Raw genomic sequence first — 27687 nt, 5'->3', positions numbered from 1 at the left:
CTCACATTAATCTTGTAATTTGCAGAAACAGCCTTTGGGATGTAAAAAGGAATCAGCCAAGGTACATGGGCCCAGAACCCGAATTCTCACACAGCCTTACCACAGCCCTCCCTGTGCCCAGAGCCTGCTGCTCACATCTCATGTTAATGTGGAGAGGTATCAGAGTGCACAGGAAGAGCATGGGCTTCCCGGGATTTAAAGCCCAGGGGCTGGGGTGGCCACTTAGTGCTGCTTTTTTAGCAGGACATTTAAACTTTCAGATTTGGTTTTTGCTTTTAAAATGGTAATAATTATATATTTGCTTTTCCTTCTTCATGGACCTCCTACAGGATCAAATGAGCTAAAAATTGTTACAAAATGTTTTATAACTTTTAAGTACAACAAAAATGTAAGATAATAGTATAGATAATTTAGAAGAACAAGAAAATAGTAGGGAGGCTAGAGAGATGGCTCAGTGGCTAAGAGCACTGTTGCTCTTCCAGAGAACCCAGGTTCAGTTCCCAACAATCAACTAACTTTCTGTAACTCCAGTTCAAGGGCTCTGACACCCGCACACAGACATACATGCAGGCAAAACACTAATGCACATGAAATAAAATAAATAAATAATTTTTTTAAAAAAAGAAAATAGGGCATGAAAATTCAACTTGCTCTCTTAGATATTTCAAACAGGCAGGAAAACAGACAGGACACACTTTATGGCAGAGTTCTTTTTCACTGGCTGTCAGTAAGCACCACATGAATGTTGAACCTGCTGCGGGCTTAGTGTATCTACTGCATACAAGCCTCATTCCCTTTCAAGATAAAATCAGGAGAAAAAAACCCCACTATCTTCTTAATCTTTTCCCTTGGAAGACCCAAAATGAAACAGGAGTCAACTGTAATAACCTGTCGAGTAAATAATGTTTCCTCCGTCATTTTTCTTCAAACCAAACATCCTAATCTATTGCTCTCCCTTTAGGGACAGGGAAATAGTGGGGTGACAGTCTTTATCTAACCCAGGCTGATCTTGAACTATATAACAAAGGATGACCTTGAAAACCTGGTGTTGCTTGGTGTTGGCTTTGTGCGTGGGAGACAAGTACTCTTAATGAGCTACATCCCCATCCCTGGTCGAATTCTTTTTAAACTATAGGAAGGAAAACAAATGTTCCTATGATAACATTCTAAATTTAATGAATCCATTTTGGTGAAACAGATGGCAGGGAGTAGGAGATGGCTGAGGATTTCTAAAATTAGTAAATACGATTTATATAAAAAGTAGCAGAAAACTATTTACTTTGAGGTCCATTCCTTCAAAACTACAAGAGTTTCTAGAGAAAAATACTGCAAGGTAGTGAGTGGCTGTCTCCACAGGACAATGTTCTGTCTTTCTTCCCGATCCCTTCTCTTCTTTTCATGTACTGAAGAGGGGTCTGAAAAACAACAGCACGGAAGTTAAAACAGAATTCCTACCATCTGTGCTACATTTTCAAAGCATAAAAATAACACACCTTCCCATCTTATATCTCTAAGACTGCATAAGAAAATCTTGAAATAGAAAGGAGGTTTAACATCGAGACCGGGCAAAATGAAGGGGTCCAAAGTACTAACCTGAGAGGAACAAAATTATAACAAGTATCTAAATCTCTAACAAGAAGCCAAGGACTGTGGTACATACTGAATCCTCAATGGCTTCTCACACGTCTGTCCACGCCTACCTCTTTCCATCAGTGGCAACTTTGCAACGTTTCTAGGCTATCATGGAGAGATGAGAAATGTTTCATCCATGTCCCAGGTAACCACTCACAGCAAGTCCTAGGATCCCGAGGCATGGCAACTGGTCCAAACTCATGAACTAACTGCCATGGTTGCCACTCATGTTTAGTGCAGAGGACCAAATCCAGGACTTCACACATCCTGAGTATGCCCCTCTACCACTGAACTATATCAGTGCCCCCAGGGCTGTTATTTTTCTCATCACTGTTACTGAGGTAACAACAAACAGTGCAAATACAAAACAAAACATATAATCCTATCCGTAGCCAGGTGAGTTGTGGTGCTCATCTTTAATCCACACACTTGGTAGGCAGAGGCAGGTGGATCTGTGAGTTTGAGGCCAGCCTGGTCCACAAAGTGAGTTCTAGGACAGTCATGACTACAGAGAGAAACCCTGAAGCCTTGTCTCCAAAATGCAAACAAACAGAAAAATAAAAATACCCAACCAACCAAAAATCTCCTATGTACCCTCCTCCCCACCAAAAAAAAAAAAAAAAAAAAAAAAAATCCAGCAGAATGAATCATGCTGGCTAGGTATTTCTGCTGCAGGATGTTTTGAGAGAGTTTCACTATATAGCCCTGGCTGTCCTAGAATTCACTATGTAGACCAGGGTGGCCTCAGACTCACAGATATACATCTGCCTCTGCCTCCCGAGTGCTGGGATTAAAGGCCTGTAGCATCTCAAATGTAAAGACAAACTAGTTGGTCAGTGAAAGGATTCAGTGAGGAAATGCATGTAGAGCCCCAGAAGAATGACAGTCAACAAATACCCAGGCAGTTTGCTATCACAGCTACCGTAGATTCCTTACCTGGGAAACTCCCATTATGTTGCTCCTTACTCATTGCTACACGTCTCTGGTCACAATTTTTTCCATTCTCTGCCATTTCATAGATCAGTAACTCTGGAGGAGCTAATACAGAAAATAAATCCCAGTAATGCGTTAGAGTTGTCTACTTTGCAGTTGAGACTAAAACTGAATACAGGAGCAAAATGCCATACATTCTACATGGTAACTGGATGATGTGTTCACACTGTTTTTTCCTTTTATAACCAAGAGTTGTATAAATAATTTATATAATTCCATATAAAATCTTGGGGTTGTAAACCTTTTCTAAACAGTGACTCCAGTGATTTGTTTTCCAGAATGAAGTTTGGGGGCCTGGAGGTGGTGGCACATGTCTTTAATTTCAGTACTTGGGAGGCAGAAACAGGTGGATCTCTGTGAGTTCGAAGACACCCTGATCTACAGAGTGAGTTCCAGGACAGCCAGGACTGTTACACAGAGAAATCCTGTTTCAAAAAACCATAAATAAATAAATAAATAAATAAATAAATAAATAAATAATTCATTGTATACGCACAAATATCACAGGTCCAAGACCACAGATCAGCTGTATGTAGAAAACACTGATTAAATGGGAGAGTGCACAGAAGATAAAATTTTCATGTTTAAAATATATTACAAGTTCAAAGCCTATATGGGCTACATGAAAACTTATCTCAAAGTGGGGGGATATACACAAACAATGTAATTTATTCACTCATAAGAGATAAAGTAGAAACCGTGCTCCACACATGTGCATGCAAACACATGCACACAGAAAGGAGGGCACAAAAGAGCTGACCTCATGAAGGAAACTTTCTACCCACCCACAAAATCATTCTGCTAATTGAGCTTGTTTCCCCTATTTATTCTTTCCCTTAGTGTCATCTTGAATGGACAAAACAACTTGGGTCCATTTGTAACAGGATTTTTTATGTAAGCAAATAATCTGTTCTTATACAATATGCTAAAAATAGCATATTGACATTTCTTTCTCAAAAATGCTCTCTATCAAACTTAAAATCTGGAATTTTATTTGTTAGAAATAACTGAGGGAAAACAATTTTTTGTTTAGTTGGTGTGGTGTACTTCTTCACAAACAAAACAAATTCAGTTTTAAAAATAAGTTTTTAAAAATGTTTATTATTTCCAAAAGAAGAAATTACAACCTAAAGGTAATAAACTAAGAAAGAAGGGCTTTGCACATCAGGTTACCAAAGCATCAGAAACTCTTGGGTATTAAGCTCAGTGGTAATGTGCAATGCAAGGCCTTGGTATGCTAGCCAGTGCCACAAGTAAACCCTTTTGCATTTTGACTATTTAGGAGAGGCTAGTTGTGGTGATACACACCCGTAATCCCAACACTTGGTGGCTGAACAGTAGAATGAAGACAGTTCCCACTACATACCCAGATCTTGTCTCAACAGAAATTAATTCCTAATTTAAAACACATTTTCTTTTGTCACAAAACTGCAGGACTAACTCTGCAAAGCTTCTATTTCCCTGGAATTAATTCTGCATTTTGAGATGTGTCTAAACAACTGAACACAGCTAGGAAAATAAAAAACAACAGTACAGCCACTTTAAATTCACTTACTCAATAAAGACCTATCAAGTGTTCACAGACTGCCAGTTATCATCTTAGATGCCAAACCTCAAGCCTTAATTGATATTTATCCATTTTCCCAGTTATCAACATAGTTTTTTTTTTTTGGCACTACTGGGGATGATCTTGGACATCATGCATGTAAGTGGCTCTTCCAGTGAGCCACAGTCTCAGCCCTTGAGAGTCTCCAGTCCTATTAAAACACACTCCCACACAGGAACAGACCCTGTCATCAAAGACATCCCACACTAACCCTCTTTCACATTTCCGGAGACTTAGTTCACTTAGCTCATTTGGTTCTCTCTGTGCTGTCAATCTGGGCTTCTTTATTCTCTCTGGCAGATAAACATCATCCAGTACTCCCCATTCCCGTCCTTCACAGATACCATTCTTCACAGCTGCATGCGGACAGTCTACACACACTCTTCCTCAGCAGCAGTGCCAGGAGACTTCTGATTCCACAGATGAGGGAATCAGGAAATGTCTTTCATCAAGAGCACTAATGACCTCTGTGCTGGCAAATGCAAGAACACACACCTTACTGAGCCTCTTACCTAGCTGGGTGCAGGTGAAGGGTCGGGTCTCTTCCCTACTCCTCTGGCTACTGACAGCTCCGTTTGCTTCTACTTCTTAGAGTTATTCAAAGCCTGGTCCTAGGTTCCTTTTTGTGTTCTCTTCACACTCTCTCCCTAATGATGTCATCTCGTCACTCAGCCTTAAATACCCTCTATATAGTGACAATTCTCTTTCTCTCAAAAGCATAATGTTCCACATGACAGTGCCTTATGAATATTCTGTAAGAATAATCAGATCACAGAAGGATCCTACAAAGTATTCAAGCCCAAACCACTCCTATGATGCACACACAGGCAAGCAGAAGTAAACTGACTCAGATAATGTCACAGAACAAGTCACAACAAATCCAAAAGCAGCACCCAAATAAACTGGCCTTACAGTACAGAGTGTGCTGACTTGTTGGCAACACACATTTCTTTCCCCAAACTAAATACAGATTATTTCTTGAAGACTTTTGAAAGAAACAATCTCAATCTACATATTTTTCTTTGTAATATTAGAAAATTGAGCCAACCTCAGGTGGTGGTGGCGCCTGCCTTTAATCCCAGCACTTGGACCTCTGGGAGTTCAAGGCCAGCCTGGTCTACAAAGCAAGTTCTAGGAGAGCCAAGGGTACACAAAGAAGCCCTGTATTGACAAACAAACAGACAAGAAAAAAGAAAATTGGTATTGTGATTTATAAGACTGGTTTGAATAATTCTAATTCTTAGAGTCTACTAGGCTGTATGTTTACTAACTCAAATTTCTAAACTACAAAGCTGAGGCTCAGCCCCTGAACCATGGCATCATAGCAAGTTCCAGATACCCTGAGAGGACATTAAGTACCTGCTTACCTTTTACCTGAGAAATACATCTGTCCTTGCTTCCTGTGTTTTCTAGCTGCAGGTGGTTACCCAATCCAGCATTGGCACACCCTATTAATCTCATTATCACATTACTTGTTGAGTGAAGGGCAATTTGTCCTTGAAAGTTACCAAGGCGTCCTGACTGAGTTGAAGCCAGCAGGACAAGGATCATTTGGATTATTTATCCCATGGCCACTCCCAAAGACAGAGCTTACTTATTCCTTACTCCAATTCTGCTTTCCTTTTCAGCTCAAAATTGTTTAAATTTTTTACAGCTGTAAAAGAAAAAAAATTATCATCTCCACTTAAGTATCCCCTTCTAATTTTTTCTTTAATTAAAAAAGATTGTAGATGTATGGATCTTTTGCCTGCACGTATGTCTGTACTTAACCTGTGTGGAGTGCCTATGGAGGCCGGAAGAGTGTTACATCCCCTGGAACTGGAGTTACAAATGGCTGAGAGACACTATGTCGGGAATTAAGCTTGGTGTTCTGCAAGAGCAGCTGGTGCTCTCAATGCTGACTCATCTCGCTCTTGGTTTCTCTCCTTCAATGTTTCTTTAGGTAATTTGAGCTTTTGCATTTGAGCATATTTGTATAACACCCCCATCTTAATTTTCATTTCATCCTTAAATGTTTTTCTTTTGCCTTGGGGGATTGTCATTAATTTAGTTTTTCTATCTCAAGGGGAAGTATATAGATATAGGCATCCTGACTTACCTGCAATCCCAGTATTTGAAAAGCTGTGGTAGTGGGATTGCCATGAGATTCACAATGAATTCTAGGCCAGTATGTACCACAGTATGAGATCCTATCTCAATGAAACAAGACAAAACACATGATGACACAAACTTGTAACCCTAGATTCTCACAAGTTTCAGGCAGGCTAGGGCCAGAGCCCGCCAGAACCTGTCACACACACACAAACCAAAACCAAACAAACAAAACCAATCAAATTATACATTTAAGTCGCTAGCACTACTTCTCCATGCCACCCCTGCTTTAAATTGCATGGTGACACACGCCTTTAATCCTAGCACTTGGGAGTCAAAGGCCGCTAGAGGCAGGCAGATGAGTTCAAGGCCAGTCTGGTCTACAGAATTCCAGGACAACTAGGGCTACACAGAGAAACCCTGTCACGAAGCCCCACATCCACTGCCCAAAAAAGTTATTTGAGGATAAAAGTCTATAAAGTTGGGTGCTGGAGAGATAGCCCAGTAGTTAAGAGCATTGGCTGCTCTTCCAAAGGATCTAGGGTTCTGTTTCTAACACCTATACATCAGCTCACAACTACCTATAACTTCAGTTCTAGAGGCCCTCTTCCCTATTCCACAGACACTAAGCCCACGTGGTTCACAAACATACATGCAGGCCAACACCCACACAGATAAAAAATAAGCCAAGGGGTGGTGGCGCACACCTTTAATTCCAGTATTCAGGAGGCAGAGGCAGGCAGATCTCTGAGTTTGAGGCCAGCCTGGTCTACAGAGTGAGTTTCAGGACAGCCAGGGACACACAGAGAAACCCTGTCTTGAAAAACAAATCAACAAAACAAAAAATCTAAAAGAAGCCCATATAAGTAGGATAAGATAAAATAATAAGCTGCTTTCTACAATTCAATGCAGTAGGATCAATTTCAGCCATGTGCCATGAAATACTGTCTAGTTCATGAATATGGAAGGAAATCCCAAGTACTCTTGTTCTGTTTAAAAGATCGAAATGTCCTCAGCCTAGAATCTAGCACAAATTCTCGACCTTCAGTGGAGTCTACTTTGCAGTGCGGGTGCACAGTATAAGTTAGCTTTGCTTATATGAGTGAGGCTGCTAAAATAAACCTTATATTCCTTACAATAATGCCATTTTTTTGATTAGGTCAAAAGGCAGAAGTAGAACAGAAGCATAACCCAGAACAAACACATTTCAGGCATGAGAAATGCCTTAAAAGACTGTGTTTGAAATAAAAGGTTGGTATTAAACTTGTGCTGTTTTGTTGGTTTCTGGCAGGAATGCTTATAGAGCAATGCTAAGTCAGCTCACAAAGGCTCTTTGTAGGCTGTACGTCCAGTGCTAAGACTATAATACTCCATTCATTTTAAACATTAGCTCCATTTAGAATATAAAAACAAAACAAAATTATTTAGTCCCTCAAAGGGGCTGGGAAACCTACCAAGTTAGTAACAAACTTACTAGAAGCAGCACCCAGATACAGCACAGCCCTAAATAACAGTCAGGAATATGCTGTTGGCAAGGCACTTCTCTACCCTAAAACTAAAGCTTCGTGGGTAAAGGCACCTGCCACCAAGGCTAATAACCTCGGTTCAATTTCAGGTTTTACATGTAAAAGGAGAGAACCGACTTCTGTAAGTTGGCTCCTGACTGCCACATGCTTTGGTATGCACGTACAGACCCATATGCAAATAAATAAATATTATTTTTTAAACAATTGTGTGATGACACAATAATAGCAATTCCTAGATAAGTTTTTGGAAAAATCAACAAGAGAAAGGATAGAAAAGTAAGAGCACTAAACCCACTGACTCTCATCTTCTTGGCAACATTATTCCACAATAAAATTAACAAACATCCTTTCAAGTCAGGTTCCTTCTTTTTTTTTTTTTTTTTTTTTTTTGGTTTTTCGAGAAAGGGTTTCTCTGTGGCTTTGGAGCCTGTCCTAGAACTAGCTCTTGTAGACCAGGCTGGCCTCGAACTCACAGAGATCCACCTGCCTCTGCCTCCCAAGTGCTGGGATTAAAGGCGTGTGCCACCACCGCCCGGCTCAAGTCAGGTTCCTTAATAACACATGCAAGCCATCGAAGATGTCAGCTTAGGTCTCACCACCTTTTGGTAACCTTTCTTGCTTTAAGTATCTGGAAGTGGAATGCTTAAGCATATCTAGTTTTAGGCCAAGCTGGAACAGCTGCCGACTCCCAACAGCTATAAAGATTAAGGACCTGCAAAACTGAGTGTTACAAATTGAATAAGCAGTCTAAGTGAGCAATATACCCCGACTCAATGTACACAATCAGAGATTACCAGCCCACCAGACTGATTAGGTAACAGAAACTGTTAAACGGTGATGCCAGCTAAAGAATGTGTTTTCTGAAAATACATGATTTGAGGGGAGTGCATGGGAAATCCCTTGAATGTTTCTGAACTTAATTTCTTAAGTCTTGGGGGCAGGGCAAACTGCTTGCTATGTAGACCAGACTGGCCTCAAACTTCTAACCATTACCCTCCCTCCTCCTGAGTGCTAGAGTTCTATGTCTGCATGTATTTTGGTATCTGACAGAGGTCCTGAAATCTGTCCATGTGGATGTAAAGGATGATTGTACCATAATGTTTAAAAAGATCTTAAAACACTACCAGGTCATGGAACTTTGAGAATTCTCTCTCCTATCAGTGCCTTTTGTAACCTACACATAAATATCTAAAGGTTTCTGTAAGAACTTGGAGTGAAGTAAGTGGTCCATTGAATGAGACAGCAGCATTTGACAAAACTGACTTCTTAAAGATATTCTGAATACATAAAAGCTTCCATGTATATAAGAAAATCTTGCTTCTATCTGTTCCTTACTTAACTAGCATTCTCCTTGTAAAATATAACCACTGGGGGATGGAAAGATGGCTCAGCTGTTAAGAGCATTGGCTGTCCTTCCAGAGGACCTGAGTTCAATTCCCAGCAACCACATGGTGGCTCAAAACCATGTGTAATGAGGCCTGGTGCCCCCTTCTGGCCTGCAGGCATACATGCAGACAGAAGACTATATATAAAATGCATGTGCCACGACACCTGGCTTTATTAAAAAAAAAAAAAGATGTAACCACTGTATCAGCTTTTTAAAACACTATATTTATTCTTTTTTAGATTTAGTTATTTTATGCTTATGTGTGAATACCTGCATGTATGTGCCTGGTGCCAGCAAAGGCCAGAAGGTGTCAGATACAGAAGGTGGAGTTACAAATAGTTGTGAGATGGCATGTGGGTGCCGGGATCTGAATCTGGGTCCTCTGGAGAGCAGCCAGTGCTCTGACCTGCTGAGCCATCTTTCCTGCCCCATCACCATATTAGTTTTGCACAGTGGACCATTTTTTTCCAAACACTTTTTATTTAGTGCATGTATATGTGGGTACATAAGTGCCACAGCCCATGTGTAGAGATCAGAAGACAACTTGTAGGAGTCTGCTTTCTTCTTCCAACATGTGGGTTTTGAGACTCAAACTCTGGTGTCAGGTTTGGCAACAAAAGCCTTCATCTCCTTTGTTATCTCAATATATCTCAATGACACCCCCAACACATTCTCTCTCTCTTTGTTTTTTGAGACAGGGTTTCCCTGTGTAACAGTCCTAACTGTCCTGGAACTAGCTCTTGTAGACCAGGCTGGTCTCAAACTCACAGAGATTCACCTGCCTCTGCCTCCCGAGTGCTGGGATTAAAGGCATGCGCCAAAACCGCCCGGCTCCAATGCTCTCTTAACATCTGTTTGTTGCAGGGAGGGGTACTGTCACAGTGTGTAGAGGAGGTCAGAGGACAATCTGCAGGAGTCACTTCTCTCCCTCCCTAATGTGGGTTCTGGTTGCCAGGATTGTCAGCAAATGCCCTTATCTGCTCGCTGGCCCCCAAACATTCAATCTCCTTGTCATAGCTTTTTTTTTTTTTTTTTTTTTTTGACATTGTTCCTCTCCCTTCCCCAAGTAATTTATCTGGTCCTGTGATTTAAAATATTTTCTTGAATTTGTAATTTGGTTCTGGCCTCTAGATTTATGTATGTAATAGGACTACTAAATACCCTTTCCAACTCATACTTAGCTATCTTTTTTTGTTTTAAAATTTTATTCCATTTATTTACTTGTGTGTGGGGGAGGGGGGCTACATAGGCCCCAGTGGGCACATGGAAGTCAGGACTTGGCAGGAGCTGATGCTCTTCTTCCACCATGTGGTCCCGGGGTCAAACTGAGACCCTTATGCTTGGGAGCAGGCACCAGTATCTACTGAGCTATCTCTCTTGCTATCTGCACTATTATTATTATTATTTATTCTTTGAGACAGGGTTTCTCTGTGCAGCTCTGGCTGTCCTGGAACTCATCTTTGGGATTAAAGCCATACGCCAGCACACCCTGCTTCTACTTGTCTTATAAACCAGTCTCACCCAAACCTTCCTTCTCCTATTACCTGGAACAAGCACCCATCCAGTTACTAAACCCAAAAGCTAGTCATTCCTGACATCAGTTGTTGTTAAACCATTGATCTTATCTAAGATCAAGTCCTATTCCAAATATATCCTCACACTGCTCTAGATTTTTAAAAAACATTTCTTTATGGTTGGTGGGTGGGGGTGGTGAGCCGTTCCTGGCACAGAGCACATGTGAGGTCAGAGAACAATTTGTCAGTCAGTTCTCCCCTTCCACCACGTGGGCTCTGGGGACGGACCTCGGGCTGTCAGATGTGACAAGTACCTTTACGTGCCAAGCTATCTTCTATTCATATTGGTCACCCTTCTTGTTTAGGCCACTTTCATCTCTATACTTGCAATACTGCAGTGGGCTCATAATTTCTCTCTTCATTGTTTTTTCTCCTAAACTGAGGTTTCTCTGTTTTGCTTACACTCCAGAGTTCAGGGGATCCTCTGACCTAAGCCTCCAGAGTGGAAGGACCGAAGTTATGTATCACTAAGCTGCACTTTTAAGTCTTCCAAGACCATCTGTGCCCCAAACAAGTACAAATGGACATTGCTAGCTCTTTCTCAGACCCATTTTCTTCATGACACTTTAAATTCCCTATTATTTTCCCTAGAACCTGGTAGAAGACCTAAGTAGTAAGATGTTTGTCCACTGTGGTGGTCTGAATGAGAATGGCCCTCACAGGCACTTACACTGTAATATTTGGTCCCTAATTGATGGAACTATTTGGAAAGGATTAGGTGTCTTACTGGGGTTGGGCTTTACGTTTTCAAAATCCCAGGTAGCCAGCTCCGTCTCTCTGCCTTGTGCTTGGAGATGAAGCTATAGTGATAACTACAGCACCAGGACTGCCTGCCTGCCACCATGCTCCATGCTGTAACGGTTTCTACTCATTCTCAGGAACTGTAAGCCCCAATGAACCCTTTTTCTGTAAGTTGCCTTGGTCACAATGTCTTACTACAGCAATAAAAAGTAACTAAGACATCTATCAACTGGATCAATGAACAAGGCAATAAACCTCACTGAAAATGATCTTTCCATGCAAAGAAAGTGCCAGAAAATATTGTTTGATGTCAAGATAGTTGGCTTTAGTTTCTAAATTGCGTGATATGACTTACAAATATAAACTGTTAATAGGACTGGGGTGTAGTTAAGGGATACAACACTTGCCCAGCACATGTAAGTTTGTTAAACTCAAGCCTGAGTTCAAACCCATTGATTTCAATCCTCAGAACCCATGTGGGGAAAGAACCACCTCCCCCCCCAAGTTGTCCTCTGACTTCTGCAGAAACAAACATAAAATAACTAACTAAATACATAAATAAATGTTAAAAAGTCAATTTTTAAAAAAGAAAATAGCTGAGCCTAGTGACACGTGCCTTTAATCCCAGCACTCAGACAGAGGCAGGCGGATCTGACAGCCAGGGATACACAGAGAAACCCTGTCTCAACGAAATAAAACCAACCAAAACCAAAATAAAATGAAACAACAAAAACCAAAACCAAACTTGTCAACAATACAAAAAGGACAAATGAATGGCTACAAAAATGGTTCTCTTCATTAGGAATCATACATGAGTTGTCAAACATTCAGGCTGGGAAAGGGTCCTCAGCAACAGCTCAGAGTGCCAACCGATGGTGCCAACCATGCTAGGCCCTGTTCTCAATGCTTTCAGAATCTGTTCATTGACCCTTAGCAGAAAGGGCACTGACTTCACAGCCTACGAGGAAACTAAGATAACAAGAGGCTCAGGAGTCAGGTAATAGAGCTGGAGTTTGAACAAAAGCTTCAAATCCCAGGGTTGGTTTTTTATTTTTTTTTTCCCCCCTGTGACAGGGTTTCTCTGCACAGCCCTGGCTGTCCAGGAACTCTGCAGACCCAGACAAGGCTGACCTTGAACTTAAGAGATCTACCTGTTTCTGCCTCCCCAGTGGGGGTGGGAACCACCATGTCCAACCCTCAACTTGCATTCTGTACATGACTGGTGTAAAAATGACATCTTGAAATTTGCAAATGGATGGAACTAGAAGATACCATCCTGAGTGAGGTAAGACTCAGAAAGACAAACACGGTATGTACTCACTCAAAAGTGGATATTAGATGTGAAGCAAAGGGCAACCAGCCTACAAGATACCATCCTGAGTGAGGTAAGACTCAGAAAGACAAACACGGTATGTACTCACTCAAAAGTGGATATTAGATGTGAAGCAAAGGGCAACCAGCCTACAGTCCGCGACCCCAGAGAAGCCAGGTAACAAGGAGAACACTACGAGAAACATACATGGATCCCCTTAGGAAGGGAAAATAGACAAGAACTCCTGAGAAAATTGGGATCATGGGGGGCGAAGAGGGAGGGTGGAAGGGGAAGAGAAGGGAAGAGGGGGAAGAAAATATGAGGGAGAAGAAAAGAGATTATCTTGATTGAGGAAGCCATTATGGGGCTAGCAAGAAACCGCAAACCAGGGAAATTCCCAGGAATCCACAAGGATGACCCAGCTAAGACTCTAAGCGATAGTGAAGAGGGTACCTGAACTGGCTTTCCACTGTAATCAGATTGATGACTACCTTAATTGTTATCACACAAACTCCATCCAGCAACTGATGGTCGCAGATGTGAAGCTAGGACTGGGCTGAGCTCCCAGAGTCTAGTCAGCGAGAAACAACAATAAGAGCGGAGGGATCAAGACCATGATGGGGATACCCACAGAGACAGTTGACCTGAGCTAGTGGGAGCTCACTGATTCCCGAATGACAGCGGGGGAACCCGCGTAGGCCCAAATTAGGCCCTCCGAATGGGGGTGATAGTTGTGTTGCTGGGGCAATCTGTGGGGTCACTGGCAGTGGGGCCAGGATTTATCCCCAGTGATTGAACTGGCTTTTTGCAGCCATTCTCTTTGTGGGGATACTTTGCTCAGCCTAGATACAGAGGAGAGGGCCTTGGTCCTGCCTCAAAGTGATATGACAGACTTTGTTGACTTCCCATGGGAAGCCTCATCCTTCCTGAGGAGTGGATAGGGCGTGGGGTGGGTGAAAGGTGAGGGGAGCAGGAGGAGGTGTGAAAGAGGGAACTGGAATTGGCATGTAAAATGAGAAAAGATTGTTTTAAAAAAATTACAAATACAAAAAGAGATAATACGGGGCTGGAGAGATGGCTCAGAGGTTAAGAGCACTGACTGCTCTTCCAGAGGTCCTGAGTTCAATTCCCAGCAACCACATGGTGGCTCACAACCATCTGTAATGAGATCTGGTGCCCTCTTCTGGTCTGCAGCATATATGTAGGGAAAATGCTGTATACATAATAAATAAATCTTTAAAAAAAAGAGATAATACGTAAAAACAAAACAAAAAAACAAAACTGAGAGTTTCTAGAGACAACACACCCTTTAAAATTTATTCTAGCAGGGAGCGGTAAAGCACATCTTTCGCCCTAGCAGTCGAGAAGAAGGCAGAGCTCTTTAAGTTTCAAGCCAGACTGGTCTATATAATGAAATCCAGAGCAGCTAGGAGAGAGCTCTCTATAAAACAACAACAAAAACAACCAACCAAAAAAAAAAAAAACCCTCCAAACAAACAAAAAACTTTACTCTGGGTGTTGGGGTTTAGCCAGCAGCTGAACCTATGATAGTTGGCACAAGGCTCTGGGTTCAAACCCAGCACCGCCCCCGCAAACAAGTTTACTCTGAAAGAACACTTGCACATCTCCCTGTAAAAGCAGACTATCAACATTATGTCCGCTTCAGTGTATCCGGTTCCCAGAGTTGCACTATCACTACTGCTTTCCCCTCAGGAGGAGCGAAATGTGGCTGTGGAGTCAAAGGATCAAAACAAAGTATTCTTCTACAAAGGCTGTTTACTTAGAATGACAGTTAGACAAATGGCCTTGTAGGTGAAAAATTAATAAAAGAGAGTATCATTATTACAGCAGTTCAGAAAGTTCTTTATATCAGGAGGAAGGAAAAGAAAAAGCTCTTCCCATGCATGGTAACATCAGTAAGAGGCACGTTACAGAGCTCCTGCCATTTTCACTGAAATAATGACATTTCACAATACCTGATACAATTGATGTTGAACTGAGACTATTCTAGAAAACATAAGTAATTTCCTTTCCTTAATACATCCTACTGAACAATTTTTAGAAATTTTATTTGCGACATGTTCTTACTGTGTAGTCCATCCGAGACTGGCTTTGAATGTAGATCCTTCCACCTCAGTCTCAAGCACTGTGACCACAGGTGTCCCTGCCCTGGCTTTCCCTATGAATCTCACTGAGCAGTTTGTTTCCCTACAATTTACAGGATTAAAGAAACAAAGCAGAGGGGGAAATCACGGCAGTGAGAAAACAGTGATATACAAACCAGGCTATTACCAAAGCTCACCAGGAGGCCTGAGGACAACTTCAGAAGAATGGAAAGAACACTCCAGTCTACTCAAGATCTCAAGTCTATTCCAGGCTCTGGCATTACCTACTTTAGAAGTCCTGAGGCCAGCCAAGCACTGATAGTTCATAGGCCCTAATTCTCCCCTCTATTAAATGAGAAGGCACTAACTATGCATTTAAAGAGTTAACTACAATTTTAAATATTGGTTTCAGTAAACAAAATGGGCTCTTACTTAATGTAAGCAAAGATAGGCTACTTTTAATGATTAGTCAATTATGCATACACACTAAAAACTTCAGTGTTTTCTGTACTTGGTAATTCTCAGCTGACAATACATGATGTCCGAGAAAGGTCAGAATTAAACTCTCAAATGCAAAGCTATGCACATCTTGTAGCCACTTACTTATTAACTAAGGTGACTAATTTCAAGCTACTCTAGGCTAGCTTTCTTGTGTTCAAACACAGGGCAAAGACCATCATCATAAATATGGGTAATAGTATATTCAGATTAATAAGACATGATATAAATGGTTTAATTTTGAAATACTCTAAAGTAACATTATTCTCCACTTATGTATTTCTAGTTCCTGAATAATAACGCCATTCTTGAACTTACAGAGAGACTTCACAAGTACTATCTCACCACTTTGTCAGTCCTATGAAACAGAGTGACCCCTTTATCATCACAATCAAGGAGCTTGGAACGCTGGGTAATTTGCCAATCATTACTTAGTAAGTGTTGGAGCCCAGACTTTAATCCAGGTCATCTGATTTAAAATTTAATGATCTTTCTGCATGCAGTGGCCTTTAACCTCACGAGGCAGAGACAGGTGGATTGTGAATTTGAGGCCGTTCAGGCTACAGAGTAAGACCTTGTCTCTAAATCCTAAAAGAGGGATTTGCGTCAAAGTTAGGAGACAAAAACAAACAAAGGATAACATAACAAAAAGAACGTGAGAAGATTTGGGCTGGGTGTGGTGGCACACGCCTTTAACCCCAGAGACAGGAGGTTCTTTGTGAGTTCCAGGACAGCCAGAGCTACTTACAAGAGTCTGTCTCAAAAAACAAGAACTAAAGAACAAGAGAAAGAAAAGGAAAGAAAAAAAGGGTCTGGTAGTTGTGTAATCAATAAGTAAATTTACTAGATTTTAAAATTAATGATATATCAAACGTACAATTCCACTTGCCAAAATACTTGTCACCTCATTTCAAAGATGTGCCAACAATTTGCTAACTCAAAAACCACGGCTAATCTGAGAAAATCAGATGAAACTAGCTGCAGCTAGATTAGTGAGCAGCATCAACCCATTTGCTAGAGTAGTTCAGACATGAGTTTATGTGTATATTTGCTTCTTGAATGTGTACCTCAAGGATATAATTATATTATTAAAAGTATCTAAGAAACACGGTTCTAAAACTGCATCTGTGTTTTAAAATAATGTAGGCAAATAAACTAAATAGGAGAAATTAACACTTTAGAGTCATTTTCCATCGATACAAACTCTGGGATACCGAAGGTCAATAAAAATATAACCTTCGACACACAAACTGCTGCCTAATAATAAGTTTATCCCCTAAAATCAGACCCAATAACAACACAGTTCATAAATAGTAACAGCTGGATACAGATGGGCCCAGAACTTGGGAGGCAGAGGCAGGCGGATATCTGAGTTCAAGATAGCCTGGTCTACAGAGAAACTCTGTCTCAAAAGAATAAAACAAAACAAAACAGTTGGAATACTAAATTCTTCATTATGCCAAGAGAAATACTGAGAAAGATCTCTAAATGTCTAAAAAATGGCTACAAACATCAAGGAAGAACTGAAAGTCAAGACAAGAAATTATACTGCCAATATACATCCACAGCGCCAATCTATGCATGATTAAAATTTTTTTGGATGGGGTAGAAGAAAAGCAAAGGAGCCGGGCAGTGGTGGCGCACGCCTTTAATCCCAGCACTCGGGAGGCAGAGGCAGGCGGATCTCTGTGAGTTCGAGGCCAGCCTGGTCTACAAGAGCTAGTTCCAGGACAGGAACCAAAAGCTACGGAGAAACCCTGTCTCGAAAATCCAAAAAAAGAAAAAAAGAAAAGCAAAGGATGGCTATGTAAAATCAATTGCGAGTCAGAAGTGTTAGGTATCAGGAGACACAAGGCTGGCTATACAAGCTTTTTGAAATTGTAAAGATTTTTAAGTAGACCACCCTGCCTTTCTGCAAAGTACTTCCAACTGCAGTGAAATACTAAATTTGGGGACTAAGGATTTGGAAAGGGCAGAGAACCCTTTCTCTGACAGCTGGAAGAAGAGCCAAGGTTCATAGTAAGAGCTCTGAAAGACGAAAGCCCTTTCCTTTGGCAACTCTGTACCGTCAAGACACCCTCATGCCTGCGCTTCATGGGGACGAGAAACAGCGCATTGAAAGGTCCTGGAGATGAGCTCGGTCATCAGCTCATTTCATCAGGACACTCCGCGAGGAGGGTGCTCTGGAGAAGTCAAGGGCAGCTTCCAACCCTGGAACGAACGGTCGGGAGCGTCTGAGGCCAATGTCCCGGTAACCAACCGCGGAGAGGTGTCCCACATAACCTGGCTACAGCCAAGCTGACACAGCCTGTCAGCAGTGACCTGAAACACTCAAGTGGAAAACAGCGTGTTCTGTATCTGCACCGCCCAAGTGTGAGAGCCACGGAAGAAGCCGAGCTGGGGAGTGCACCCCCGACTCCCCGCTTTCGCCTACCTACCCGCTCAGACCCCGGCTTCTCCGGATCGCAGGATCCTGGAAGCGGCTCCCAGCACCGACTCTCACACCCGCCGCTGGGCTCCGGCCAACCGGAACTCCCTCGCGTCACTTCCGGTCCGGTCCCCCGAGGAGCCCGCCTCCGAAAGAGAAATGTTCCACCTTCCTTGAGGCAACCTGAGAGGGTCCTCGCGGGATTTCGGTTCGGCTTTCTCAATTCGGATCCTGTGGGTGTGACAGGAGGAAGGATGACTGCGCTTTGTAGTTTCCTGATCCGGAACTAGTCTCTCTGGAAACCCGGAAGAAGTGGTTGGCGCGCGCGAAGCGTGTTCCCTGTTCAGGAGTGGAGAGCCACAAAGCGTGAGCGACAAGTAGTGCTTCAGGTAAGTCTCGGTTCCTTCCAGGACTATGGAGAGGAGAGCAGTGTAGTTCTCTCCCTACCGGAACGTATCTTACCTTCTTATCCCACAGTCTGCTCCCTTTTAGCAACCACATAAACTGCTTGGGCTTGCCCGGTCTGCAAACTTTCCTTTGGAAGAAGAAACCAAGATGCTGGGAAGGGATAGAACCCAGAATTTTAGTGTCGAGCAAAGCCTCCTCGTTTAGGTGGCGTTGGTACGCTGTCCTAGCCTGAGAAAACGGAGAGCAGGCCTCACACTTAAATACTAAATGTCCGTTTTCGAGTTGTTCAGCCTTGCTCCTACAGGGAAAGAATTCTAAGGATGGATTAAAAAGGTACTTTTATTTATTCGTACAGTGGTGCATGCATTTCGTGCACGCTAGGCAAGCGCTCTAGATCTTGTTAGTCCCATAGATGCGAGGAGAAAGACCATCGACCCATATCATGGCCAAATTAATTAAAGCAAGCTTTTTTTTTTAAATTTGTGCACATGGGCTGTCTTTCCCTCATGGGGTGGCTAGGCAGATCAGCATTGGACATGGGGAAGAGAAGGAGCTTCACAGTTAAGCAGTGGAGTGTTTCCAGATGGGGCATTTTGGCAGGCAGATAGATAGTCGGGGGTTACGGAAGCAGAACATAAGCATAAACCAAGTAGATCCTAACAACATTCCTAAACAAAGGCCTGGTGGCCATTTCCAGGAACAGACAAGTACAGAGCCTTTTGTAGTTAAGGTTATAGGTGGGAGCTGGGCGGTGGGAGCCCAGGCCCTTAATCCCAGCAGTCGGGAGGCAGAGGCAGGCGGATCTCTGTGAATTCGAGGTCAATTCTGGTCCACAGAGCGAGTTCCAGGACAGGCACTAAAGCTACACAGAGAAACCCTGTCTTGAAAAACAAAAAAACAGATGAACAAAAAGTTATAGCTGGGCCATAGCTCAATCCTTGAGAGACAAATTTAATTTATAAACAGAAACTAATATAGTTTTGTTTTTTACTATAATATGGCTTTCAATCTGAAGAGGGAGGCAGGCAGGTTTATCACTATGCCTCATCAAGTCGCCCTGTCCATGAACTTGGGATGCTCCTCCCTTAACCACTTCTCTCAAAGATTGGAGTTAGCAAAGTTAAAAGTTTTTGATAAGAAATATTTAGGACACTGTCGGTAGAAATAGTGGAGGTGGGTTTACAGCAATAAACAACAGGATTTGGTGACTGGTGCTATTGGAACACAGGAGGGAAAGTATGGATTTTCTTAAAAGTCAAGAACACAAGCCAGGGCTACACAGAGAAATCCTGTCTCAAAAAAACCAAAAAATAAAGGAAGAACACACAAATAGTGGAATGCTCTTTACCTTGGGTTTGATGATCAGCAAAAAAACAAAAAACAAAACCTCAATCAAAACATATAAAAAAATACTTGGAAACTTAGGGTGGTGAAATCTAACAGAAACCGGAGATCCACATGGCCAAAGCACCCTGTATGTGAGGGGATTTGGGAATATATGAGATTGTTCATCTTAGTGCAGGGTAGAAAGGAAACTGTAGGGACATGGGAAGAGGGAGGAACTCCTCACTCTGGAAACTGATGGAAGCCTTTTACCTGGGAGAATCAAGCATGCTAACACAGTTAACAATTGTTTAAAGCCTGTGTCCCTTCCCAGTTGTCCAGGAATCTCACGTGAAACCCCATTTAAAGGGAAAGGACTGTGTCCCAACACTCTGTACAGCCCTAGTGGCTTCTGATGGTTTCGTTGGTTTGTTTCAAGACAGACGTCTTTGTGTAGCTCTGGCTTCCCTGAAATTCACTTTGTAGACAAGACTGGCCTCCAACTCACAGAGATCTACCTGCCTCTGTCTCCCCAGTGTTGTGATTAAACACATTGGCCACTGCCACTCTGCAGACTTCTGTTTTTTTTTTTTAAAGCAGGTTATAATTCCATCCAAGACACCTTCTATCCAAAGAGAGAGAGGAGAGAGTGAAAAATAATGTTTCTTGGCAGCGACCCTTTTAAGATGTAACTTGAAAACCATCAAAATGATCTATGTGGCTAAGGCTAAGACTGTGTGAGTCTCCGTGCCTAGGAATGTCTTGGTTTTTTGGGGTTTGTTTTTTGTTTGTTTCAAGACAGGGTTTCTGTGTAGCTTTGGAGCCTGTCCTGGAACTAGCTCTTGTAGACCAGGTACTGGCCTCAAACTCACAGATCCGCCTGCCTCTGCCTCCTTAGTGCTGGGATAAAAGGCGTGTGCCACCACCGCCTGACTGAGACTCTTCTTGAGCACTTGTCCACATTTGGTTATGTCTTAGGGGAAGATAATGGATCTGTCTTGTCTGTCTGAGTATTTCTGGGAGCCATTTCTAACTGGAGGTTTCTCCTCTACCTGCCAGTTCCCAAATAACCACTCTGAGGCTTAATATTGATTACAAACTGGCTGATGGCTCAGGCTTTTGCTAACTACCCTTTACATCTTAAATCAACCCATTTCTGTTATTCTATATATTTTTTTAAAGATTTATTTATTTATTATGTACACAGTGTTCAGCCTCCAGGTATGTCTGCAGGCCAGAAGAGGGCACCAGATCTCATTACAGATGGTTGTGAGCCACCGTGTGGTTGCTGGGAATTGAACTCAGGACCTCCAGAAGAACAGCCAGTGCTCTTAACCTCTGAGCCATCTCTCCAGCCCCCTGTTATTCTATATTTTACCACGAGGCTCATGCCTTGTTACCTCACATCTTGCTTCTCCAGCAGCTGCTGGCGTCTCTCCAACTCCATCTTCTTTCTCCCTGTATCTTTGCTTGAATTTCCTTCCTGGCTCTATTCTGCCTTGTTGTTGGCCAAATCAACTTCTTTATTAAGCAACGGTAATAAAACATTCACAGCATACATAAGGGCATACCACATCATGTGTCTTTCTCTGAAGCTTTGAGCTTAAAGTCTATATTGAATAAAATCTCCACAGCTCCCTAAAAGATGAAGGAACTCCTGAAAGTGATGGTGCTGAGCAGTCTCTGCTCCCTCTCCAGGGACAACCTGACACTTTGTTGCCTGTCAAAGCCAGCTGGAAGCAGGGAGTAGTCACCTTTGTTTTGAGAGCTCTCTCTCTTGAGGCTTTGCAACAGCGCCTGGAGCATAATGAGTCCCAGAGAGTACTGATTGGCTGGCTGGTTGGTCTATTGATTGATTGATTGATTGGAGAGGATTGGAAAAGAGCTTATAGACCAGTGCTGTCCCAGTGTGCTTCCATTCCCCCACCTTTTTTGGGACAGGGTTACTTTATTGTGATTCTTACTTGGCCCCAAACACACACGAGACTGTTGATACATCAACTTGTCTGGTCTTGCAGGTTTCTTCAGTGATGACAGTGTCCTCTCTCCCAGTTTGATAGAGTGGTTGCTAGCCACTTTCAGATTGTCGATCCTTAGAACTGAATATTTAACCATAAGTTGAATGTACCTAACTATATGGCACTAATGGCTACCGCATTGGATAGCATAGATATAGACAGAAGGGCCAACAATATAAGATTGTATAGTACTATCCATATTTCCAAGCAAATACCAGGTAGTTTTTCTTAGGATACTATAAAACTATCAGATAGGTAAGGTGAGCATTGGGTCAGAGTCATGTTAAATAATTCAAAGAGGAAGGTTTAAAGTTTTAAAAGACATTAGGAAGTGGTGCACAACACTCAGTGAAACCCAAAAAGATACAACTGGTGGCAATGACAATGTCTGGTTTTTTGAGACGGGTTTCTCTGTGCAACCCTGGCTGTCCTGGAACTTGCTCTGTAGACCAGGCTGACCTTGGACTCACCTACCTCTGCTTTCTGAGTGCTGGGATTAAAGGTGTGCACCACCACCGCCTGGCAAATTCCTGGTTCTTTAGCACTTTTGGTAGCGTGGGGGAAGAGAGGGACCAGTACATGGTGATTAGGAGAAGCAGATAATTGAGGTTGGAATTGAAAGAAGAAAATTATGCCATGGTGGGTCAAAAATTTTAGAAAGGAATTTTTTTTTAGGTTGGAAAAATGTAAAGAAGCCGTGAAGTAGGTCATTGTACATTGGCTCGGGAAGTTATCAGGAATAGGAGATCTGTTGAAACACGCTTGGTGAAGCAGGCTAATTAGAAGGCCCAAAGAAGAGGGTTTTATGGCCACACTTATTTTACTAGGTTGTTAAAGGTTGTCTGTGAGACTGACTATGAGCAATATCAAACCTTGAGATTATAGTGAGGATGCAGAGAAAGAGACGGACTGAAACACCCTTGAGAAGAGTTAGTCTGAACAGCCTGAGTTTTATTAGTGACCTCTTTATGTATATTTCTATCTCTCTCTGATTTCCCTAGCTAACCTAATAGAAAAGTCAGGCTTTTATTTAATCATTTCCATTTATTTCAGCACTCTGAAAGGTCTGTGCCTCTAACTAAGTCTAATCCAGACATTTATAGAGATTGATGCTTTCTCTTTTTCGGGAGCTGGGTGCATTGTTACTATCTTTCTTAGAAACCCAGCACAGCCCCACCAGCCCTGGATGGCTTCATCCCTGAAAAATACTCATGCTGTAAATAATCTGACATTTGGATCAGAGTTTTTGTAGTATAAAGTGATCTCTAGTTTGGGAGCTAATACTGATAATCAAAGCATGCATACCGACTCTTAAACGTTTGCAATTTCTAATTCACTTGGGTTTAAATAGATAGCTGAACCATCTAAAGTTTCCACTGTAAACTTTGACCTGCATTTGAACTACATAGTTCATGTGGCCACCTGATGTACAAATGAGCTTTATGGTATGTATCTCTTTAGTGACTAAGAACTGTAATTGAGGATTTGATGGAGTACTTGCCTAGCATGCATGAAATGATGGGTTTGATCCCCAGCATCACATAAAACCATTCATGATGGCATATTCCTGTAATCCTAGCACTTGGGGTGTAGAGGCAGGAAGATAAGTTATTGATCAGCTCTGTCTTCCTGTGGAGTTCAAAGCTAGCCTGGGCTATGTAAGACCCTCTTTCAAAAACCAAACCAACAACAAAACAAACAAAAAACTGTCACTGAAGGAATCAGTTGTGCTGGGACTGGGACATGCCTGTAGTCCCAGCACCGCTGAGGCTGGAGGGTCAGAAGTATGAAGCCAGCCTGTCATTGCTTAACTCAAAATATTCTTCATACCAGTTCCTGTAGGAATATTATATAGATCTTGGTGGCTAGCTTTAGAAATGTAATCTAATAGTTTTGAGCAAGGCAGAGGGAATGGGAGAAAGGCAAGGCCTGCCAGAGCCATGCTCTCTGCGCTGGAGCTGGCCAGGGTCTCCTCACTTAGCATATGTTAACGTGTTTATTTTATGAAGAATAATAGGGAAATTTATGCTAAAATAAGTGTTCCTATCCATTTAGGTCGTGTATTGCACAGTTCTTATAGTGTTACTTAAGTACTGTAAAAATGGTGGCTTCGTGCATATAAATGCTTGGACAATACACTAGAGGAAGAAACTGATGGTTGTTTCCATTAACATAGAAATCCAAGCCAGGGGCTGGAGGGATGGCTCAGAGGTTAAGAGCATTGCCTGCTGTTCCAAAGGTCCTGAGTTCAATTCCCAGCAACCACATGGTGGCTCACAACCATCTGTAGTGGGGTCTGGTGCCCTCTTCTGGCCTGCAGACATGCACACAGACAGAATATTGTATACATAATAAATAAATAAATATTAAAAAAAGAAAAAAGAAATCCAAGCCAGGCTGGTTGCTCAAATCCCAGCATTTGGAAGGTTAAGGCCAGAGGGTTGTGCAAGTTCAAGGCCTGTCTGGGTTCCAGGGCATGGTGGACTACAGGATGTAACCCTGTTAAAGGTGGGAAGGAGTGAAAGGAATTCAATGCCTCTAGGATAGCTACACTTCTAGAATTACTGAATTTAAGAACCCACTTCAAATACTTTGTGTTCAGATGTAACATGAATTTGTATTAGGATCTTGGATAAGTTTCCATCCATGCTTATTTCCAATGCTGAAACTTTGTTTATAGCATCTTGACTCTTGGCCTAATGTACCTCCTAAAGGTATGACAGTGAGAACCACTGAATTATGAAGATAGAAATTTACACTGCTTTCCAGAGTTAGTTTTTATTGCTTTGGGCTCCTTGAAGGGGGTCCCTGTAGGTGTCGTGCAGCAGGGAAGCAAATCATGTCAAGAAATAATGGAGCCGGGCGGTGGTGGCGCACGCCTTTAATCCCAGCATTTGGGAGGCAGAGGCAGGCGGATCTCTGTGAGTTCAAGGCCAGCCTGGTCTACAAGAGCTAGTTCCAGGACAGGCTCCAAAACCACAGAGAAACCCTGTCTCGAAAAACCAAAAAAAAAAAAAAAAAAAGAAATAATGGAAACAGTGCAGATTGACTTCATCAACCTGGGTCAGTGAACTGTCAGCATTTTTAAACACAGTACAATTTGGGAAAAGGTTTCCAGGCAACAATCCAATTCCAGGTGCACGCTAAAGCTTAAATTTGTGACTACATAGAAACTCTTACAAAGTACATATGACCATGAGGGTGGGTTCTATAGCAAAAAGATCTAGAATCTAGTGTGGTCTCTGAGTGATAGTATAGAGGTCAGCTGGCCATAATGTACTTGTGACATCTATTCTAAGGATGGGGAATGGTCTAGGGAGGGAAGAGTCTGGAATAACCGTTCTGGAGAACTAGGGTGAGGTCTGTCCCTTCAGCTAGCAGCAAAATGGTCACCAGATAGTTGCTTTCTGGATGGAATGCAAGTATTTGGTTTGTATCTCTTCCATTGAGGCACGCACCTGTGTGATTAACATTCCTGGTTCTCTTAAGTGCTTCTCTGAGTACAAGGACCACTGGACCCACAACTGTTCTTTTTTTGATTTTTTTTTTGTTGTTTGTTTGTTTTTCGAGACAAAGTTTCTCTGTGTAACAGGCCTAGGTGTCCTGGAACTCACTCTGTAGACCAGGCTGGCTTTGAACTCACAGAGATCCACCTGACTCTGCCTCCCAAATGCTTGGATTAAAGATGTGCTCCATCAGTGCCCAGCTCCCCCAACAGTTCTTTAGGCATATTGGTGAAGCCATCATTTCCTTTTCCCATAGGATTTAAGGAAGACTGAATGGTAGGGTTTTTAACTGAAGAAAGTCTGCTGACCATTCAAATGGCCAAAACTATTCCTTGTGGATCTTTGAATCATCTAGTACTTGGGGATGGATGGAAGCAGGGTCTGTGCATAAGACCCACAATGCATCTTGCCTTTCCTCTGTTTGACTTAGTATGGCTCTCAAATATTGCTTGTTGCTTGTAGGTGGTTTTTCTGAACAGCTTGAAACCCTATTTTAGATAACAACTTTTTTCTTTTCCGTTAAGGTGCTCTCCAAGTTCTTGGTTATGGAGTATTTGGCTCATCCTGGTACACTCAGCTTGGCTGCTGGAGTTGCTTGTGGCATGTGCCTGGGCTGGGGCCTCCGGGGTCACCTTGGCATGTTACCCCAGAACTCAACAAGTGAGACAAATAGAGACACCAAGACAGAAACCGAAGCAAGCATTCCTGGGGAGAGTGGGGAGTACAAAATGATTCTTGTGGTTCGAACTGACCTAAAGATGGGAAAAGGGAAGGTTGCTGCCCAGTGTTCTCACGCTGCTGTTTCTGCCTACAAGCAGATTCAGAGGAAAAATCCTCAAGTGCTCAAAGAGTGGGAGTACTGTGGCCAGCCCAAAGTGGTGGTCAAAGCTCCAGATGAAGAAACCCTCATTGAATTACTGACCCATGCGAAAGTGTTGGGACTGACTGTAAGTTTAATCCAAGATGCTGGACGTACTCAGATTGAACCAGGCTCTCGAACTGTCCTGGGAATTGGGCCAGGACCAGTAGAGCTAATTGATGAAGTTACTGGCCACCTAAAACTTTACTAGATGAGCTTTTGTATAGTGGTGATTCTGTCTGAAAAGTATGAAGCCTGTCAGTAATAAAAGCTTAATCCTTGCTCCACTTTAAAGTATGTTTCCATGTTCTTCTGTCATGTACTGGACCATTAATATCTTGAGTTTAAAATACTTTTGAAGGGCAAAAGAGACGTTTCAGTGGTTAAGAGCATTTGTTGCTCTCGCAGAGGACTCGGGTTCAGTTCCTAGTTCACAACCACCCATAGTTGCAGTTCTTGGGCTTCCGACACCCTCCCTCATCTCTTCAATAACTAGGCACACATGTATACATACAGGCAAAACCACTGTACACGTAAATCTGAAGAGTAAATGCACGCCTTTAATCCCAGCACTTTTGAGGCAGTGAGTTTTAGACCAGCCTGATCTAGAGAGCTAGTTCCAAGACAGCCAAGGCTACACAGGGATACCCTGTCTCCAAAAAACAAAGCAACAAAAAAGGAATAAAAATACATTGTTTAAATGCTTGAATGATAGATGCTAGAACAGTGATAACATTGGGTGGAGAGGGAGCCATGTTTCCTGTGTATAATTAGGCCCCTTGTATTGATCACTCTTCAGTCAAACCATGCTGCTATTCCTGGCCTTTTTAGAGGACATGGTTCAAGGATCATGGCAGTTTTTCCCTGCTGCTACTTTTTGAATGTATGATATATCTTTTTTTTAATTAAGAGATCATTGCATAGACCCATCATGCAATCATAATTCAGATTTTATCTAGCTGAATGTTTTGGAGATGGTTCAGGAGTAGTTAACACTGAATGATGCCACAGTAGCAACAGTTTCTAAACAGAATGTTTATACAGGAGTCAAGTGATGCAACCACCTGTAACTGAGTTGAACTCACTTAAATACATGGTTATGACTCAGGTAATTTATGAGACTTGCTGTAGACTATAGCATGACTCCACACTGACAGACTGCATTCCCAGCAGGATGTCTGGGTAGCTGATTCAAGGACCTGTAACAGTGAAAATTGTTAATTCTGGTAACAAATCACAGTATTTGTTCACCTGTTCTTGATGTGTATTTCGTACACTCTAACCAAACAGCCTTCAAGGCATACTCTACAGAGCCCAAGGAGTCTTTATGTGACTGTATATTAACTTGAATGAAAGGTATTGTCTTTTCTCTATCTAGTATGCCCGCTGATGGTCTGTTCAAATGAGTAGTCATAGCTTGCATGGTCCCACGTTTATAGTAGTTTCACTTGTCCTGAGGAGCAGTACTTTTTCCTAGCATATGTAGGGGAGGGGCTTTGAGAACTGCAGAATGCAGGACAAGGGAGTCTTCAGAGGAGTCCTGGTAGGTTGCCCATGCTTCAGTAGATGGTCCAACATACAGCTGTACATAAGCACTGACTTGGGAGAAAGTGCGGGTGTTATGATCATAGTAAATTGAAAACATGTATGAAATTCTCAATAAAAATTATTAAAATCATT

At 42.2% G+C, this 27687-nt stretch overlaps 2 protein-coding genes across 3 annotated transcripts in view; one reads left to right on the top strand and one right to left on the bottom strand.

The window, feature by feature from the left end:
• The window catches only part of Vmp1 (vacuole membrane protein 1), a 97367-nt gene extending 79281 nt beyond the window's left edge, over positions 1-18086 (bottom strand). Inside the window, exons 1-3 of one of the 2 annotated variants that reach the window (XM_041664480.1) lie at positions 17904-18086; positions 2569-2670; positions 1280-1415 (exon numbers count right to left, since the gene is read on the bottom strand). In XM_041664480.1, the coding sequence (XP_041520414.1) occupies positions 1280-1415; positions 2569-2644 (212 nt within the window). In that variant the 5' untranslated portion in view covers positions 2645-2670; positions 17904-18086. Of the gene's footprint in view, positions 1-1279; positions 1416-2568; positions 2671-4743; positions 4871-17903 lie in introns of those variants that run through there. The other variant, XM_041664481.1, reaches the window with a different exon arrangement.
• On the top strand, positions 17597-27667 carry Ptrh2 (peptidyl-tRNA hydrolase 2). The gene is made up of 3 exons (XM_041664082.1): positions 17597-17716; positions 17812-18126; positions 25673-27667. The coding sequence occupies exons 1-3, from the start codon at positions 17597-17599 to the stop codon at positions 26216-26218; spliced, it is 981 nt and encodes a 326-aa protein (XP_041520016.1). The 3' UTR covers positions 26219-27667.
• Positions 27668-27687: the final 20 nt, after the last annotated feature.

The sequence above is a fragment of the Microtus oregoni genome, unplaced genomic scaffold (genome assembly GCF_018167655.1).
Source record: "Microtus oregoni isolate MIOR12 unplaced genomic scaffold, Mior012 000015F_ref0000493, whole genome shotgun sequence".
In the NCBI taxonomy this organism is placed as follows: domain Eukaryota; kingdom Metazoa; phylum Chordata; class Mammalia; order Rodentia; family Cricetidae; genus Microtus; species Microtus oregoni.
The sequence above is the reverse complement of the archived record's forward strand: the minus strand, read 5'-3'. Positions and strand labels throughout refer to the sequence as shown.